Source organism: Aythya marila, assembly GCF_965140915.1.
Source record: "Aythya marila genome assembly, chromosome: 1".
Classification (NCBI taxonomy): domain Eukaryota; kingdom Metazoa; phylum Chordata; class Aves; order Anseriformes; family Anatidae; genus Aythya; species Aythya marila.
Window position 1 is genome coordinate 139,660,587 of NC_139042.1, and position 18,240 is coordinate 139,678,826.

The window sequence follows — 18,240 nt, forward strand, 5'->3', positions numbered from 1 at the left end:
GTAGGATGACTTGCAGCATTTGATACCCATTTTGAAAATCAAATATTAACCATAAGATTGAAAATCATATACATTAAGACAGCTGCCCCTTGATTCTCAAAGAAATCAAAGTTTTCATCCTGTGTAACTCACTTAAAGATGGTAAAAGAACCTGTGAGTCAGTCTTCCACTGCCTCAAATCACATGCCAGCTAAGGTCAGACATAGACCTCTACTCTATCAGCTGGAGTGGTTCCTACAAACTACTCTGCTGGTCAAGGATGCACTAGCTTCCCATAGCGGGGGAGTTCCTTATTCTTATCTGCCTCTTCAGAGCAGCTTCTAACCCACTTATAACTGAGAAGTTGCCAAGAGTGATAATACAGCTTTAGTTTACCACTCAAAATTTCTTGGATCAAAAATCATTTCAAACTTTACCTTCCTTTTCTTGTTTTAATCATGTGGAATAATGCAAAAATAATTTCAGTGTTAAGGGAAACATATTTTTACATTAAGAAAAAAAAATCCTTTGGAATTAATGGCTGTGAAAAATGATACTGATTTTTGCAAAGGCAAGTTCATCTCCAAAACAAGCTAACTCTAGTGCATGTTCAATTAGATTCATGTTGCTTCTTTCAAGTCTCCAGACACAAGAGTGCCAAAAGGGATGTTCCATATTTATACAGTCTTATAGTTGTTTCATAACTCTCTGGGCCATGAAGGAAAGAAAGAGGATTCTTTTCAAGTGCTGTGGAAAACTCAGAATTCAGATGTAAACTGTATTTAGGCAGGAAGAAACCAAATGAGGTTTAATACATGTAAGAGCAAGTGTAGAGTCCTACACCTAGGAAGGAACAACTGGACATATCAGTACAGGCTGGGGGATGACCTGCTGGAGAGGAGATCTGCAGAGAAGGACCTGGGGGTCCTGGTGGATGACAGGTTGACCATGAGCCAGCACTGTGCCCTTGTGGCCAAGAGGGCCAATGGGATCCTGGCATGCGTGTCCAGCAGGTCAAGGGAGGTGATCCTCCCCCTCTACTCTGCCCTGGTCAGGCCTCACCTGGAGTACTGTGTCCAGTTCTGGGCTCCCCAGTACAAAAAAGACAGGGATCTCCTGGAAAGAGCCCAGTGGAGAGCCACAAAGATGATACGGGGCCTGGAGCATCTTCCTTATGAGGAAAGGCTGAGAGACCTGGGTCTCTTCAGCCTGCAGAAAAGAAGACTGAGAGGGGATCTCATCAGTGTGTATAAATACCTGAAGTGTGGGAGACTGAGGGATTTGGCCAACCTCTTTTCAGTGGTTTGTGGGGACAGGACAAGGGATAATGGCCACAAGATAAAGCATGGGAAGTTCCGCACCAACATGAGAAAGAACTTCTTCACAGTGAGGGTGACGGAGCACTGGAGCAGGCTGCCCAGGGAGGTTGTGGAGTCTCCTTCTCTGGAGATATTCAAGGCCCGTCTGGATGCCTACCAGGGCAGCCTGCTCTAAGAAACCTGCTTTGGCAGGGGGGTTGGACCCAATGATCCCTCAAGGTTCCTTCGAACCCCTACAATTCTGTGATTCTGTGATTTCTTTCCAACTAAAGAGGTCTTTTGATGGAGTGTCTGAATGTCATGATTTTGGCTGGTATAAAGTTAATTTTCTTTACAGGGGCTTCTATGTTGCTGTGTTTTGGATTTATGATGAAAAGAATGGGGGGGGGGGGGGGGGGGTGTAACACACTGATGTTTTAGTTGTTGTAGAGCAGGGCTCACACAGAGCCAAGGACTTTTCTGTGTCTCCTGCTGCCCTGCCAACAGGGAGACTGGGGGTGCACCAGAGGCTGGCAGGTGACCAGGCTGACCGAAGGGACATCCCATACTATACAATGACATGCTCAGCAAGAAAAGCCAGGGTAAAGAATGAAGAATGTTCAGAGTAATGGCATTTGTCTTCCTCGTGAAATGTTCCAATTGATGAGCCCTGCTTTCCTGGAAATGGCTGCCTGCCCATGGAAAGCAATGAATGAATTTCCTGCTTTGCTTTGGTTGCACATATGGCTTCTGCTTTACCCAGTAAGCCACCTTTATCTCTACCTGTGAGTTTTTGCACTTTTACCTTTCTGATGCTCTCCCCCATCCCACCTGGGAAGAGCAAATGAATGGCTGTGTGGGGCTCAGCTGCCTGCTGGGGTTAAACCACAATGCTGAATAAAATTGTCTGGATTTACTTCCCCAAAACTACCCCTGGCCCTGTGAATGACTTAGAGGCAGGACTTGCATCTCGCACAGCAGCAGAAGTCCCTAGCAAAAATGAATAGTTAAATTTAAATAAATATGCTGTACATAATTGCCACTCAGTACAATTACAGGAAATTCATGTATCTCATAAATGTTCTGCACCTACCCTATGCCATAGGTAAGTAAAATACATACTTCCCATTAGAGATCACAAAGGGTATAAGTGTAAATGTGGGATTTTTTTAAAACAGATGTTAAAAGTTACGGAGGAAAAACCCATTTCCATCCTACAGGACAAATATCTAGAAGCAAGATTATTTGATTGTGCTTCCATACATTTGCAAAATTGCTTGTTAAGGACAAAGTCCTTAACATAAGTGAGAGACAGTTAACATCAACACAATCAAATAGTTGTAACTGTTGGAAAGTGTCTCACCAATATGCCTCAACCCTTCTCAAATTCCTTTACAAGCAGAAGCCCAAGTGACCAATTCACATTTTCTGGGACTACACCAACATAAAGATTCTTTTTTGTTGCTCCTCAGCTCACATTTGTGTTGTGTCTACCCAATTTGCTTTTTTTTTTGGCAACTTCTTTCATTCCTAATTTCATCAAATCAAGTCTAACAATAAACTGACTGAAATAATGAATTTTCCTGTGATATTTACATCCTTTAGAACTGCCTCACACCAAAAACTTTTACCCTTATTTACCTATTATTTCTGATCTTTCCCACTTTGACCTACCTTAGGACATAGACACACATCTGTGAGACTTTACTCACTTTTTCCCCAATTCCTCCAGCATGTTTATTCCCCCTGTACTGCCTACTTTACCGAAGTCAATGCTAGGAATTGGAATAGCTATATCAATTTACACTAACAGAACATTCCTTTGTGGTCATAATTTTATACCACAGATGTACAAAAAACATCTTTTACCAGTGTAATTATTCCACATCATCATGCTTCCAGGCAAAAATAGCTACATCAACTGAGGTTTAATTTTGTGGCTATAATTATACTTACGGTAGTGGCTTGCATTAGCTCTGCTGTATCAGGCAGATACTATACATCACCAAATCCTTTATTGACATAGCAGTGTTGCCTGAAACACTGTAGTCAGAGGTACTGACTGTACAGTTGATTTCATGACTGGGTTTTATTTGCACAAATGCAAAATTTTTTTTTTTATAAATATTGTGACACAGCAGACTAGACAAAATGAATGAATGCCACCATAAAATGATGTGGAACCTGTCCTAGACAAAGAGTGAACTACAAGAAATAGATGAGCAGCTTTGTCATGAATTGACAGATGACCTTCTAGCCATACCCAGGCTGAAACACACTACACAGCTTGGACTTTTGCAGACTACTGTTCTATCTGTACTATTGATATAAAAGTAATATAGCCAACTTTGGAGAATAGCATCGTTAATAGTAACTGGTTTACAGTGCTCTGAGCTCTGTAAAGAAAACAAAACAAAACAAAAAGTACATTATTAGCAGCTTTACCCCTATTTTTGCTGAAATACTATGTGGAAAATACAGCTTTGATGAAAGCTCCATGGCAAAAGGCAAAGTGATTGTCTTTAAGAGACAAGGTAATTAATTGGTCAAAGTGATTTGCCTATGGTCCCACAACATATCAGAAGCAGAGAAGGGGAATATCCCTCACTCCCGTGATTCCCTCACTGATAGTTGATTTTGCCTCTCCCCAGCAATGTTCTCTGATGTGCTGTAAGCTCCAAATCCTAATGCAGATCCATCAGACTCTTTTTCTTAAGAAAAAAAAAAAAAGACTTAGCTGAGCAGCATCTCTGCATGAGAAACTTAATCTGCAGCGACAAGAGAAAATAAACTTCATTTTTTACAAAGAACATATTCACCCAAAAGGTGCTGGCTTCTAATGATTCCAATCTGCATGAATATAACTCAGCCCACTCTATAATTAATAGCTTAAAATTCACTTTGAGTGAAAACCAATTCTTACTTAGGTCTCAATTCTCAGAGAATATAATTAGCGAGGCAAAAAAAAATGTCATCAATAAGGTTACAGGCAAGCATGTGAGTTTAAATGATAAGCATTTAGATTTTTCTATTCCATACTCCTGCTCACTATGTTAGCTGAACTGCAAAGCAGTAAGGTAACTATGAAAATCACAGAGTGTGGATAGAGTGTAGATGGAATTAAAAATGCGTATGAAATGATATTTTTAAAAAATCTGATACCTTCCAAAAAATAATTAGAAATAAAGCTTACAGCTATCCTTGGACAATATTCCTTTGCTGGGTCTGCATTGCAGCTCTCTCTTTACTAACAACAGTCAGATCAATAAACAAAACAAAACAAAAACAAAAATTGAAATATATTTTCATGTTCTTTGTTTTACTAGGCACTTCAGGATGCTCTGAGGTTCTAGTCTGAAGCTGTAAAGGTAAAAAAAAAAAAAAAAAAAAAAAAAAAAAATAGATATGTCTTTGGCTTGCTGCTGGCATTGACAACTTGGTAGTTATTTGACCCTAGCTGCTTAACCCCAATATAATTTATTTTTATATGATTTAAAGGCAGAAGTAGAAGTCTTGGATGAAGGGATGACAAGGGGAGGATTTTCAGAAACAGCAGGTACGTCGCCCACCAAAAAAACAAAGATGATTATAAACAGGACAAGTGTAAGGGAGTGGAGACCACACACACAGCTAGGAAATCCAGAGAAGAAAGGTAGAATTAATCTATACTTATGATATGATACTTATGAAAATCAGAAACTTCTGGAAATAGTGGTAAAAATTGATGAGAAAGATTTTCACTCCTCTCTTCTTTTAAGGACAATGATTCTTTTAAAAGTCTCCAGATGCATTTAGACTGAACATGGAGAAAAGGAACTGCAGGAAATGAGTTGGAGAAGATATTAACATATTCTTTACAGTGACGGGGTAGGGAGAAGATGGTAATGGCTACTGATAGCACTCTATCAACACTGTAAGAAAAACCTGTAGGAAAGGGAAGTGTAGGGAAAAAAAGAAAGCCAGCAGGTTGAGGCAAAGCCAGGATTTCTGATCAGTAAATAAAATGACCTTAAAGACCAGAAACCAATGAGGTTCCAAATCAGAATTTCACAAATTGCTTTATAAGTTATGGACTGAACTGCAGCCTATACGCAGGTTTCTGACTTTTTAAAAATGTGGCTGTTTGAAATCTGAACTCACACCTTGTGTGAGTCAGATCACATGTGAATTCAAGGATATCACCATAATAAGGAAATAATGGATGATGAAATCTTGCAGTGCTGAGCATAATAGTCACTAGCACACAAGTATTTGCTCCTCAATTCACAGAAAACTAAATGGATTTTGGAAATCATCAGGCCTTTCAGGTGCTTTTGCAGAAGGCACATTGAGGTGATCATAGGTGATCATTAATACAGTCAATTATAATAGTAAATGAAAGTTTTTGACAGATCTTCACTTGTGTGGTTCACTAAACCACTATTCTGAGAACAATTCACCATGTCACTGTTTTGGTTTCATTTTTTTTATTTTTTTTTCTGGATTACGATAAAGCAGGAGCAGCACAGTATTAGTTCCCTTTGCTGTCTCATAACTTGGGGAACTTCTACTGGAATTTATCTCTGACTGATTTCCAAGTACTCTGCTAGGGAAGAACTCTACAAAACTATATCAAATTTCTCTGTTAGCAACATAGTGAGGAAAGCAATTTGCACTAAGATAGCCCAAACATAAGAAAAAATTCACCCTGAGGCAACTCCGCAGGCTGTGTTAAGCTACCCAAGGGATGAGTTTGGTCTGGGGTTTCAAATTTCAGACACAGAACTCTGATGAGGAAGCAGGAGAAAGGGAGCTGAAAATACAGCACAGAGTAGAATTACAAACTGCTGAGGCCAGAAGTGCAACTCAATCCTTTCTGCACAGCAGTGAAAGAGCAAAGCAAAGAAGCTGAGGACATTATTGACCTTGTTTCATTGCTAATGAGACATGCAGAGATTCTGCAAATGCAGGAATTTAAGTAATCCACTATTGATGAGTTCTGCTCAACAGTGAAAATAACCCTATTTAGAACATACTGTACACTGTACTGAAATGCACTGAGCTCACCGTCAACACAGACTCATTATTTCCATTTTCTTTGGCAATTAGTATGAAATCAGAAGAGACTTGGGAAAAAAAAAAAAAAAAAAAAAAAAAAACAGGAAAAAACAGCAGCCCTGGCACTAGCCTTCTTACATAATCAGATCTATGTACAGATCTATGTACAACCTCTCTGCTCAGTGGTTCCAGTGGTGCAGTGCTTCAGACAGCTCTCTGTATACTGTATATCTGAGAGCTTAAGGAGTGGACTCAAATGTTAAAGTCTCCACCTTCAGTTACAAATTATAATTGACCATAAACATCTTGACCTCTGCACCTGTGTAAGGGCAGAAGTATTCAAGCTATTCAACGACAAAGCTAATTTGCACAGTGTGACACAACTTGCTCTGACAACTACATTACTTTCATTACTGAAGCTGGCTTGCTTTAGGCTAGTTCAGGTAATCTTTACACTATACTGAAAATAAGGTTGCTTCTAAAAGTTTCCCTTTCAATTACAGACATACAGTATTTTAACACTATGTTATGTCTCTAACATATGAGCTGTGACTCCTGCAATAACAGCTTAACATGTTACCACAGAGAATTGCCAGCTTCTCCCCCTCTGCTAAAGTCACCGTTCCTTTAGCAGAAGCTGACATCAAGAGCCTGTGCTTCAAAACAAAACCTGCTCACTTTACACAGAATCACAGAATTTCTAGGTTGGAAGACACCTCAAGATCATCAAGTCCAACCTCTGACCTAACACTAACAAGTCCTCCACTAAACCATATCCCTAAGCTCTACATCTAAACGTCTTTTAAAGACCTCCAGGGATGGTGACTCCACCACTTCCCTGGGCAGCCTGTTCCAATGTCTAACAACCCTTTCGGTAAAGAAGTTCTTCCTAAGATCCAACCTAAAACTCCCCTGGTGCAACTTAAGCCCATTCCCCCTCGTCCTGTCACCAGGCACATGGGAGAATAGACCAACCCCCACCTCGCTACAGCCTCCTTTAAGGTACCTATAGAGAGCGATAAGGCCACCCCTGAGCCTCCTCTTCTCCAGGCTGACATCTGAATTCAAGATGCCAGTGGGTGAGAAAAAACTAGCTGAGTCCAGTAGTGTTTTCAACCACCAGAGTAGTTTACTTGAATGAATATTAATCAAAGCATTTACTTCCTAACTTGTAGACTATATACATTCAGAAAGACCTGTTTGTGTGTATAATATGCTTTTCCTTCAACTTGCAGTCAGTACAAAAGTTTAGCTTCATTTCCTTCACTACTGCTGCAACTGGGTATAAAGAAAAATTACCTGCTAAGCAGCTGTGTTTCATACTGTTTCTCATCTCTTTGCTGTTTTTTCCCTTTGAAGACATGAATACTCTCCTGTGAGACACTGGAATTTAGCAGCATCCTTTTAAAACAGTTGAGAAAGACCAGAGGACAAAGGAATGGAACAAAATATTCAAGGCTTGATGAAGCTCATGTAAAGAAGCCAAGATTTGCATCCTTGCTCTGGACCACACAATAATCTTTGTAGAACATAATGCAAGTGCCATGTGATCCAGGAGTTAAAGAAACAATATGCTCGGTGTTTGGAACATAATGCTCTTACTTTCACCATGGTTCTGGTTACATTGCACATAAGCAGAGGTTGTTACTTGCACAGCTTATATTATGGAATACATAATCAATACCACCTATTAATGAGATACATACTTTTGTAAGAATTCATCAGACCCACAAACACTTAGAAGACATTCTTCTTGGACTGGGTATTGATTTGTGCAACAGAGGATCTCCGCAATTAAGTTGTGAGTAATACAGCCAGCTGTAAATAAAGATAGAAAGAAAAATAGTAGCTTGCTAGAGAATTCCAGGTTATATTCTTGAGAAAAATACGAGAATTTCTTTGTAATTGTTCACTACTGCTGCAGACTAGCTCCATCAAGAGGAATTAGAACAAGCCACATCTGATTTTGCTTAATTTTGCTTTAAATACTCTACTAATCATAGAATATATGTTCATTTATAGGAAACTGGCTGTTTTTTAGGTAGCTGGAATGGAGAGCTGAGCAATTTTTCCAGGTAGGAAGGAAGAGACCAATGGTTAATCTTTTCAAATCTATAAATACTGAGTCATTTTCCTGATCAGTGTTTTGGTACATTTCCCATACGTGAACATGGTCTAATGCAAAAGTTGACCTTTTGCTGCACAAGACACAAGTAGGCTCCAGAATTTTACTTCTCATTGTATCTGTATTTTCTTAGCCATAACGAAGAAGTAAATTAATGTACAAGATATATGCTTTATACAGTCTGCTCTTCAGAAGTACTCCATCATTTTGACAATTTTCTCCAGAACTATTTCAGCTTTTAAAGCCATTTTCTAACCCTTCCAATACACTTCCTCTCTTCCCGTTTCAGAAGAACTGATCAAAAACTAGAAAAGAATAGCTGCATAATCTGGCAGTCAAATTGCAAATGTGTCTGATAAATCCAGTCTTTATAGGTATGCCATGCATACTCCACCACCACTGGTGCTTCAAACCTGAGATAACCCTCTTCAGCAGAAACAGTATCTGACTTTTCAGTGAAAAGTTTTCTTATAGTGTACCAAAATGTTTTCACAGTGCAAGATAAAATCTGAACTTCCTCCAAAATTCTTAGGCAATCTCACTATCAGCAAATCATACTAGAAAAGCATATAAGTAGATTTTTCTTTCAGTATTTCATTTGTGTTGTTTCTTTATTGCTTCAAAATTAACGGCTGCAAGAGCTATTAATACAAGGTTTAAGTAAACTTTTTGACATAAAAATAAACTTTTGGACATAAAAATGGAAACTACCCACAGTTAAATAAATATCTACAAAAATTAAACATGTAATCCACATTTGCATGTTGACTAAATTACACTGCTCCAGATTCAGGCATGAGTTTGAAACTGAGCCTAACCAACCATTTTAATTGGTTTTATTTTTTTTATATTATTATTTATTTATTTATTTTTATTACCAGAGTAACCTAGAAGCAGCCAATTAATGCTGGCAAATCTGGTCCAGAGCTGTTACACCGCTTGGTTTGTTTTAAAACAAACCAAGAAATGCAAAACTATTTCTGAAGGGAAGTTTAAGGGACTGTGATACTGAAAAATCTTCAGAGAACAGCTGACATTTTAAGGGAGACAGAGTTGGTTACTATATATAACTTTGCTTTGTTTTTCTCTAGGGAAAAAGCAGAAGTGTCAACAGATTCAAAAGTTATTTCTGAAAATTTTCATTTTCTTCACAAAGACACTTTTCTTTAGAAAACCATTTTGATTACACAGTTTTTACCAGCTATACTGATATCATGTGTCCAGCCCTTTGACAACTCACTGTCTTAAGTAACTCCTAATAGATGGTTTGACATGTAAACTGCAATACTTGTTTGCTAAATTTACATGCACCAGAGAAAGGAGAATGGTACAGAATTTTGCATTAAAATCATAAGATGCACATTGGTCAAGTCACTCACTGGAAAAAAAAAAAAAAAAGAAACTTGCTAGTATCATTCATAAGCACTCCATAGATCCGTTTTCCTTCCCTTGCTTTGCCAAATGTTTTTTCCATAACTTAACAATTCTTTATGCCCATTATTTTAGATGGGACAAAACACTAAACTCCCCCCCTGCTATGAATGTATCTTGTTGTTTATTAAGCCTGTAAGCAAGTTCATGTTAGGGACTATTTTCTTACATTTCCATCAGTTTTAGCTGTGACTTCTGAAGTATTTCTGTAAATAAAGTTGCACAGACTGACAATCTGAGCAATCTGTAAGGTAAATGATGCTACATGATAAACATTTGCCAGTTGTTAAAACTTCTGCATTACAGGGGATTTCAGTGTCGATCTTTTGACTATCTGACAGAAATGCTGGAAATATTTTCTGTTCCACGTGTCCCAGGACCTTTGGCCCTTCATTTCATGGTATCCAAAAAATAGTGATTCAAGACAATTCAAGTTACTACTTTTCCAGGTTTTCTAGTAACTGTGTAGATGCTCTGAATACAAGTAACCAAATTTGTATGAATAAATGTGGAAACCTTTTCTAAAGTATTTATAAATATATATGTTTTAATATATGCTGACTGACATTCTGTAGAGCTTTGGATTTTCAGCTTTCAACCTGTCAAACAAACTAACACTCACCTTGTTAGAGTCAAGTAATTCCTTGACAATTGAAGAAAAGATTCATACAGAAAAGACTATCATTTAATGAAACAGCACAGGGAGGGGATTATTTTTTCATTTGTTTCATCTCTACATATGTGGATTAAGACATAAAAATTACCAGATCTGTAATCAAAAGTCCTGCCATTCGCCATGGATACAGGATATACTCGGGTAGTGACAGCTTTCCACTAACACTAGTGATCAGGTTGAGAGGGATATCAGGAAGTCCAGTCTAGTCTAGCCTCCTGCCTGAAGGAAGGTCAACACTGAATTCAGACCATCTTGCTCTGGGATATCTCCTGTCAGATCTTGAGAACCTCTAAGGATTCAGACTTCATGGCTTCTGTGGGCAAGCTCTTCCAATTCTCAATTATTCTAATTTGTCCTTATCTCTATCTTGAATTCCTCTGGTTTCATTTTATGAAAATGTACTTCCCCTGACTTGGTCATAACCTTGGTTGCAGAGGAGTCTTAATGACCACACTCTTATGTCTTGGATTTAGCAACAGAGTGAAGGATGTGAAAAGTTCCATGACTAAGTGGTGGATACCCCCTACCTTTTAAATTACGCACAAGCTTAAATTCCTTAAGAATTGAAGTCTAATATTGCCCACTTCTGAAACTGCCAGAATTGGTCCTGGTTGTGATTTAAAAAAGTAGAAATCTACATGTTAGCAAAGTTTGATATGTAGTGTGATTTTAATTTTACTGCAAATATGTTGAATGAATGCACTCAAGATTCATATAAGGTTTACCCTCCAAGTATTTTTCCAGATAACAAATGCATTTTGTTATGATCTCAACAGAATGGAATCATAGAAGGATGTGGATACCTCAATCACTTACCATGTTTTGTAAGAAGCAGAGGATATGGTGAAGAATCTGTCCAAATGCTGATTCTGAATCTTAATTCACCAAGAATATGGTCTGGGAACTTTGTTGTAACACTCCAGATTTTCCCAGTGTTTGTCTTCAAGTCATAAGCAGGATAGGCATTTCTGATTCTGAAAGAGCACGATGAAATTATGCCTAAATAGGTATGCATTATGAGAAAGAAAAACAAAAAATCTACAAGATACTGATAATATTATTTAGAGAAGTATTAGGAATAAAATCCGGTGTAGAAGGTAAAATGTTTTCATACATTAATCAGACAACTACATACAACTTAACATACATATAACTGCATCTTATATATACAATTTATATGTACACGTAATTAAAAAAAAAATCAGTAAAATCTTCATAAATTTCACAAAACCACTGCTAAGTATAACTTCAGTGAAGCCATTAGGAATTTAAACACAAACTTCAGTGTACTGTGAAGAAAACAATTTGAGTACAGCAGAAATGAGTGTTCTCAAATATATGCTTTGATACTTAAAGTTTTAACATAAAGCTAACTGAGAGCACATGCACAAACAGCTGTGACCAGGACAGCTGGTCAAAATGAATACAGGAGGGTGCTTTCTATGCAAAACCTTAAGTCCCTGTCTTCACTCTGCTCTAGGATCCAATCTGAAATATTCGTTACTAAAACCCAGGACATTTATGTAAATGTCTTTAGAGAGCAATAACTGTTATAGTCACTGTGTCCCTCTGATCTTATATACCATTACCTATAAAATAAATTGCCCCTCCTCCTTCCAATTACCAAAGACTTGCAGAAACTAATTTCTCCTGAGGTGCCATTTTCTAATGAACACTAGTCACAGGTATTATGGCTGTCAGCTGAGATTAAACTTGCTCTTAAAGCAAATACACTTTGCAGCTGCAGGTAAGGGTACATATTGTACCAGCTGAAGCTACATTACATTTCACTAATCGGACTGAATATTTTGGCAGCAAAACTCAAACATCCTGTACTAAGCATCCTGCATTCTTTGTTGGTCGTTAGTTCAAGCAGCATTTTGTAGTATATGAGTTGGCAGTGCCTTACACAGTCTCTGACTACAGGATGTTTTGAGCTATGGTTCTCTCACATAAAGTTCTTCATTACTATGCCCTCCTGCCTCAGGGTGGCTACTCAAGTCTCAACAGCACAAACTCTTCTTTTATGCCATATATTTCTATAGCATGAGAAGAAGAAAAAATTGGTGTGGGAGGAAGAAAAGAAAAAGCCTATGCTCCCAAAATTAATAATCCGATGAAGCGGCCCATTTCTTATAATGAAAAGCCATGGGGCATGATGTTTCAGTGGGCTGAGAGGAAATGAGGCTTGACAATACCTCCAGTACATAAGATAGATTTATACTCATAGTAAAAAATCATTATACTACAGAGGCTGCTTTGGTGACCTGTGTAGTTGATGTCAGTCTATTTCTTTTTTGAGCAAGGTACGCATAAAGCTTTCTCCAAGCACCAAATTTCCTCTTGTAACCTATTTCTATAAGAGGGCAAAGATGGCTTAAGACAGAAAACTTCACTACCCGTTTTCCAGCATCAAACTAATGGGTTATGTAGACATGCAGGGCACACATCACATCCTCAACTTACCGACAGGCATTTCAAAACTGAGTAAACCTCATCTTCTTCCCTAACTTCACCTTGTCTATATTTTAAGATAATATGGAGACATAAATTTGCTTTTTATGCCTTTTAGATAAAAATGCATTTGGTTCCAGAGATGCTTATACCACCTATTGTTTTCAAGTGATTAAAGGGCTTCTGGTCTGAGCTGTTAGGCAAAACATGGTCATTCCAGAATTTGGAAAGTTTTGGTCTTCCAAGGCATAGTTGAAGTGCTTCAGAAGTATTACATGAAGAAAATCTCATGCCACGTTCTGCACTGAAACAATTCAACATATGCTGAAAGTACTAACATTTATAGGGATTTGCTACTTCACAGTGCTATGTATTTCTCTGTTTTGCAGAACATATATTTGAAATCAGTAGGAGCTGGAGGAACTTTGCATTTTGTAGCATTGAACCCTGAGATTGTCAGCCTGGCCTCTTCTGATATCAAACTGGCTTTAAGATGTATTCTGAAGCCACCTATGGGTGAGCTTTCACTGTAGTTATGTCCACAGTTGTAAAGGAACATGATAAAGGATTTTGAAAACACTTTTAAAGTTAGGTACGTATACATTGACATGTTGCAATTAGAGACTGATACCTGTACAAACATTACCTGAAGAAAAACAGGCTGGGTTTCTATTTGAGCTACATGTTGGAGCTGCAAGTTTGCATGACAGAGTCTGAATCATACATCTTACTTCTGATGTATAAAACTGACAGTTATTGAGATTGTTTGAGGACTGAAAGGATGCTCATTTGGCAAGACTAAGAGACTAGTTATTAGTAAACTTATGATTTTTTTTTTCTGTTACATTTTATCCTGAGAATACTTTTCTCATTAGATAGAAGGAAAGCAAAGGCTGTTTCTATTTTCCTTTTAAAAGAGTATTTGCCAGTGGTGCATGCTAAAAAAAGATATTTCAAAACAGAAATGTCTCAATACTAAGACAGGAATGTCTTAATACTTAATACTAAACGTTTTTTAACCCTGTAAATAAAATTATTTATTATAAAAAAAAAAAAAAAGAAAGCTTTTCCTATAATTAGAGTGTTAGAGTGTAAAGTTAAGTGTAGAATGTTTGGACAAAAATCTAATGCTTTTGAGGAAAGCCTATCATGTGGAACATGTGTCTGGTGTTAGTGAAAAAAAGGGGAGGGGTTTAGACTGAGGAACGTGGGGAGAAAAAAAGAAAACTGAGACATATTTGATTAAGTATGTTTTGAAGCTGACCATTTACTCTATGAATGTAAAATATATTTGCTATTATATAATATATAATTATATATATAATTAAATAATATAAAATAATAATTAATATATATATATAATTAAATAATATATATATATAATTTTCCTATGAGGAGCGGCTGAGGGAGCTGGGCTTGTTCAGCCTGGAGAAAAGGAGGCTCAGGGGCGACCTTATCGCTCTTTACAGATACCTTAAAGGAGGCTGTAGCGAGGTGGGGGTTGGTCTGTTCTCCCATGTGCCTGGTGACAGGACGAGGGGGAATGGGCTTAAGTTGCACCAGGGGAGTTTTAGGTTGGATGTTAGGAAGAACTTCTTTACCGAAAGGGTTGTTAGACATTGGAACAGGCTGCCCAGGGAAGTGGTGGAGTCACCATTCCTGGAGGTCTTTAAAAGACATTTAGATGTAGAGCTTAAGGATATGGTTTAGTGGGGACTGTTAGCGTTAGGTCAGAGGTTGGACTCGATGATCTTGAGGTCTCTTCCAACCTAGAAATTCTGTGATTCTGTGATTCTGTGATTAATTCCAGAGCAATATCAAACTGTATTTTTTTCTTTCTTTTAAGAGCAGCAGGCTTGGATGACCTTAAATACTGTCAATTCATTAAAGTCTATTTAAAAAAAAAGAACAAAAAACCCCACAATTTTCCAGCTACTTTTCTGGGGATAAAAGAATATCACCACACACACAAAAAAACACAACAACAAATCCCCAACCCCAACACACATACACATGCATTTGTGCTAACTACTTGATAGTATGATCAGTGAATGTCTACAAAGGGGAATGAAGCTACACAGTCTATAAATATGTATTTCTTAGTGGTGTTAGATTTCAACACAATTTTTCTGACAAAATTAAGAAAGTAAAAAACAAAAGAAAACAAAGCAAGAAAACAAACAAACAAAAAACCACACATGCACAAGTTCTATCCCATTAAGCCACACTATTAACTTGAAACTGTAAACAATAATTAAAGGAATTTTTGTTGCTTGCTAAACCTAATACCTCATCAGGATATTATATAGTAAAATTCTGTTCTCAGTCAATCAGTTCTCCGAGTTCTTTTTTCCTGCTCTGAGCTATGTAAGGATTGATATTGTCCAAGTAAATGACAAAATAGATTTTAAGTTTCACACACATTAACACTAAGGATGTACTTATCATTGATAAAGGTGACAAAAAAGGCAGAAAATATTATTGGAATTATTATTTTGTGGATTTTAATCTTTAAACCAAAATTAGCAGTGTTCCTGCATTTAAGCTGATACCAGAATTAAGACACTGTTCAGGAATGAAGGGATAACCAATCCAATTAATATAAATAAGTGAAATGTCACAGTTGGCTGAATAATTTTTTTTTCTATACTTACTCCTCCACTGCATTGCAAAAAGCAACCGTGTTTTCATTACTCCCTTGATTTGCTTCAACCAGCTGGATAGACCAACCTGTAACCTAAAAATACCAAAAAGAGACCAAAAGACAATTATTTAGACAACATACATATAAGGAACGTAAGACTAAACTTGCATTTGGTTTCATGAGAATGAAGTTTTGTATCTTATCATCCCTCCCCTGATTTAGTGGAGTGCCAAATAAACACAAATAACACCATTTGACTGCACTTTTAATGTTTTCAGAGATAAAATAGAAAGTCACAAAGCATCAGCTGCCCAGGTTTTAATGATTTTTTTTCCTCCTTGAAGAAAATAAAGATTTCCAAGGCTTAAAATAAAGCTTATGCTGATGTGAATTTTATTTCTTTTTCTGTCTTTCTGCCCCTAATGGAAGCTCAGGATTTCGTCAAGCTCTATAAACGTTTCAGGTAAGTCCCCAAGAAAGACAGGAAGCTAGTGTATTCTTTCTGAAGATGAAAAATCCCCTGATGCTTTCCCTGAAGTTGGTCTGAGCTGCTTTTTTTTTGGGTAGAAGTATCCCCTTGTGTGCTTGCTGTACTACCCTTCCATCAGAACATAACCCCCAGGAGACTGTGTAATACTGCTACATCTGCATGCCCTTCCTACTGTTGTACGTACAGACATATGGACTCAAGGCTCAACAAAGACATCAACCTTTAAACCCCTTCAGAAAGAGAAGCAAATAATGCCATGGCACAGAAGTAGAAACAGATATAGTGAAAGATGTATTTTCTCATTTTAATAACATCAGTGAATTATACAAAATTATTTGGTTATTATTAATTTATATAACCTTACAATTACACCCTTCCCCACCCCCCCTCCACCCCCTTTTTTTTTCTTCTTCTGGAGAAGGAAAATTTTAATTACAGTAAAAAATGGGATGAGTATAAAATATGAAAGACCTGTGGGGAGCTGACTAGTGAGGAGACCACAGCTACGGAACTGAATGCTCAGAAGTTACAAACCCTTAATAGGTGCTGTCAGTCTTGAAAATATTAGATACAATGAGTCCCGTTAACCACATTAACCATCCTGACGCTCTCCTGCAGGAGACAGAAGTGAAAACAGAAGCTCTCTTCCTCTCTGTACCTTTGCTGGCAGCATTTCTGAGTGAATCCTAAAGGCAAGCATATCCTGCTTTGACTAGCAGTAGTCTACACAGAGGGAATTGATATACCATTGCTAACTAACTCAAATCAGTTCTGGGGGCAAAGGTATATACAGACACAGTTCTGTATTGGGTTTATGTGGCAAGGTTCTGGTAGCAGGGGGGCTGCAGGGGGGCTGCCTCTGTGAGCAGAGCCCAGCAGCTTCAGCCAGCTCCAAAAGGACCCGCTGCTGGCCAGAGTCAGGGAGAGATGCTGGTTAGGCCTCTGGGAGAGCAGATTTAAGAAAGAGAAAAACAAACAAACAGCAGCAACAACAACAACAAAAAACAAACAAACAAACAAACAAACAAACAAAAACCTGCACAGTAGCACCTGGGAGAAAGGAGCTTGTTTTGCCTGTGACAGTAATTGGTGAGCGATCTTCCCTGTCTTTATTTCAACCCTTGAGCCCTTTTTCATTGTAGTTTCTCCCCCTCTTCCTTCAAGAAGGGAGACTGAGAGAGCAGTTGTAGTAGAGTTTAGCTAGCCATCAGTGTGAAACTTGTACAAGTTACAACTGATGAATCATGTGGGTGAGAGGTAAAAGAAATTTATTTTTGTCATTTCTGTTTTCAGTGTCCAGAAACTTTAATTTCTTCCCATTGCATATAAAGGGATCATATTAATTACATGATGTGTTGGGTCTGTCTGGGATGGAGTCACCTTTCCCTGCAGCAGCCCACACAGTGCTGTGCTCTGCACTCGTAGATAGAACAGCACTGATATCACTCCAGTGTGGTGTGTATTGCTGCATAGTACTGGCACAGCATCAGGACTCCTTCCAAGCCCCCAAGAGACAGCAGGCTGGGGGTGGGCAAGTGATGGGGAAGGGACATCACTAGGGCAGCTGACCTAAACCAACCAGAGGGATATTCCGTAACACCTGATGTCACACTCAGCAATAAAAAGAGGAGCTCTTGTGGGGGAGGGTGCTGTCCTCCTAACAACTGCTATGCATTTTGAGGCCATGCTTCCCAGGACGTGGCCAAACATCTCTTGTTGATGGGAATTAGATAATAACTTTTTCTTTCTTTCTTTCTTTCTTTCTTTCTTTCTTTCTTTCTTTCTTTCTTTCTTTCTTTCTTTCTTTCTTTCTTTCCTTCCTTCCTTCCTTCCTTCCTTCCTTCCTTCCTTCCTTCCTTCCTTCCTTCCTTCCTTCCTTCCTTCCTTCCTTCCTTCCTTCCTTCCTTCCTTCCTTTCTTTCTTTCTTTCTTTCTTTCTTTCTTTCTTTCTTTCTTTCTTTCTTTCTTTCTTTCTTTCTTTCTTTCTTTCTTTCTTTCTTTCTTTCTTTCTTTCTTTCTTTCTTTCTTTCTCACTGTGCTTCTCTGCAGCCTTATTGTTTCGTTTGTTTCTTTTTCTCCCCATTCTCTTTCCCTTTAATTAAATCAT

At 38.0% G+C, this 18,240-nt stretch overlaps 1 protein-coding gene across 1 annotated transcript in view; it reads right to left on the reverse strand.

Annotated features, from left to right (window-relative positions):
• Positions 1-18,240, reverse strand: part of PIK3C2G (phosphatidylinositol-4-phosphate 3-kinase catalytic subunit type 2 gamma) — a 211,214-nt gene that overhangs the window by 185,804 nt on the left and 7,170 nt on the right. Inside the window, exons 3-5 of the mRNA XM_082751635.1 lie at positions 15,655-15,737; positions 11,363-11,520; positions 8,021-8,132 (exon numbers count right to left, since the gene is read on the reverse strand). Of these exons, the coding sequence (XP_082607761.1) occupies positions 8,021-8,132; positions 11,363-11,520; positions 15,655-15,737 (353 nt within the window). The remainder of the gene's footprint in view (positions 1-8,020; positions 8,133-11,362; positions 11,521-15,654; positions 15,738-18,240) is intronic.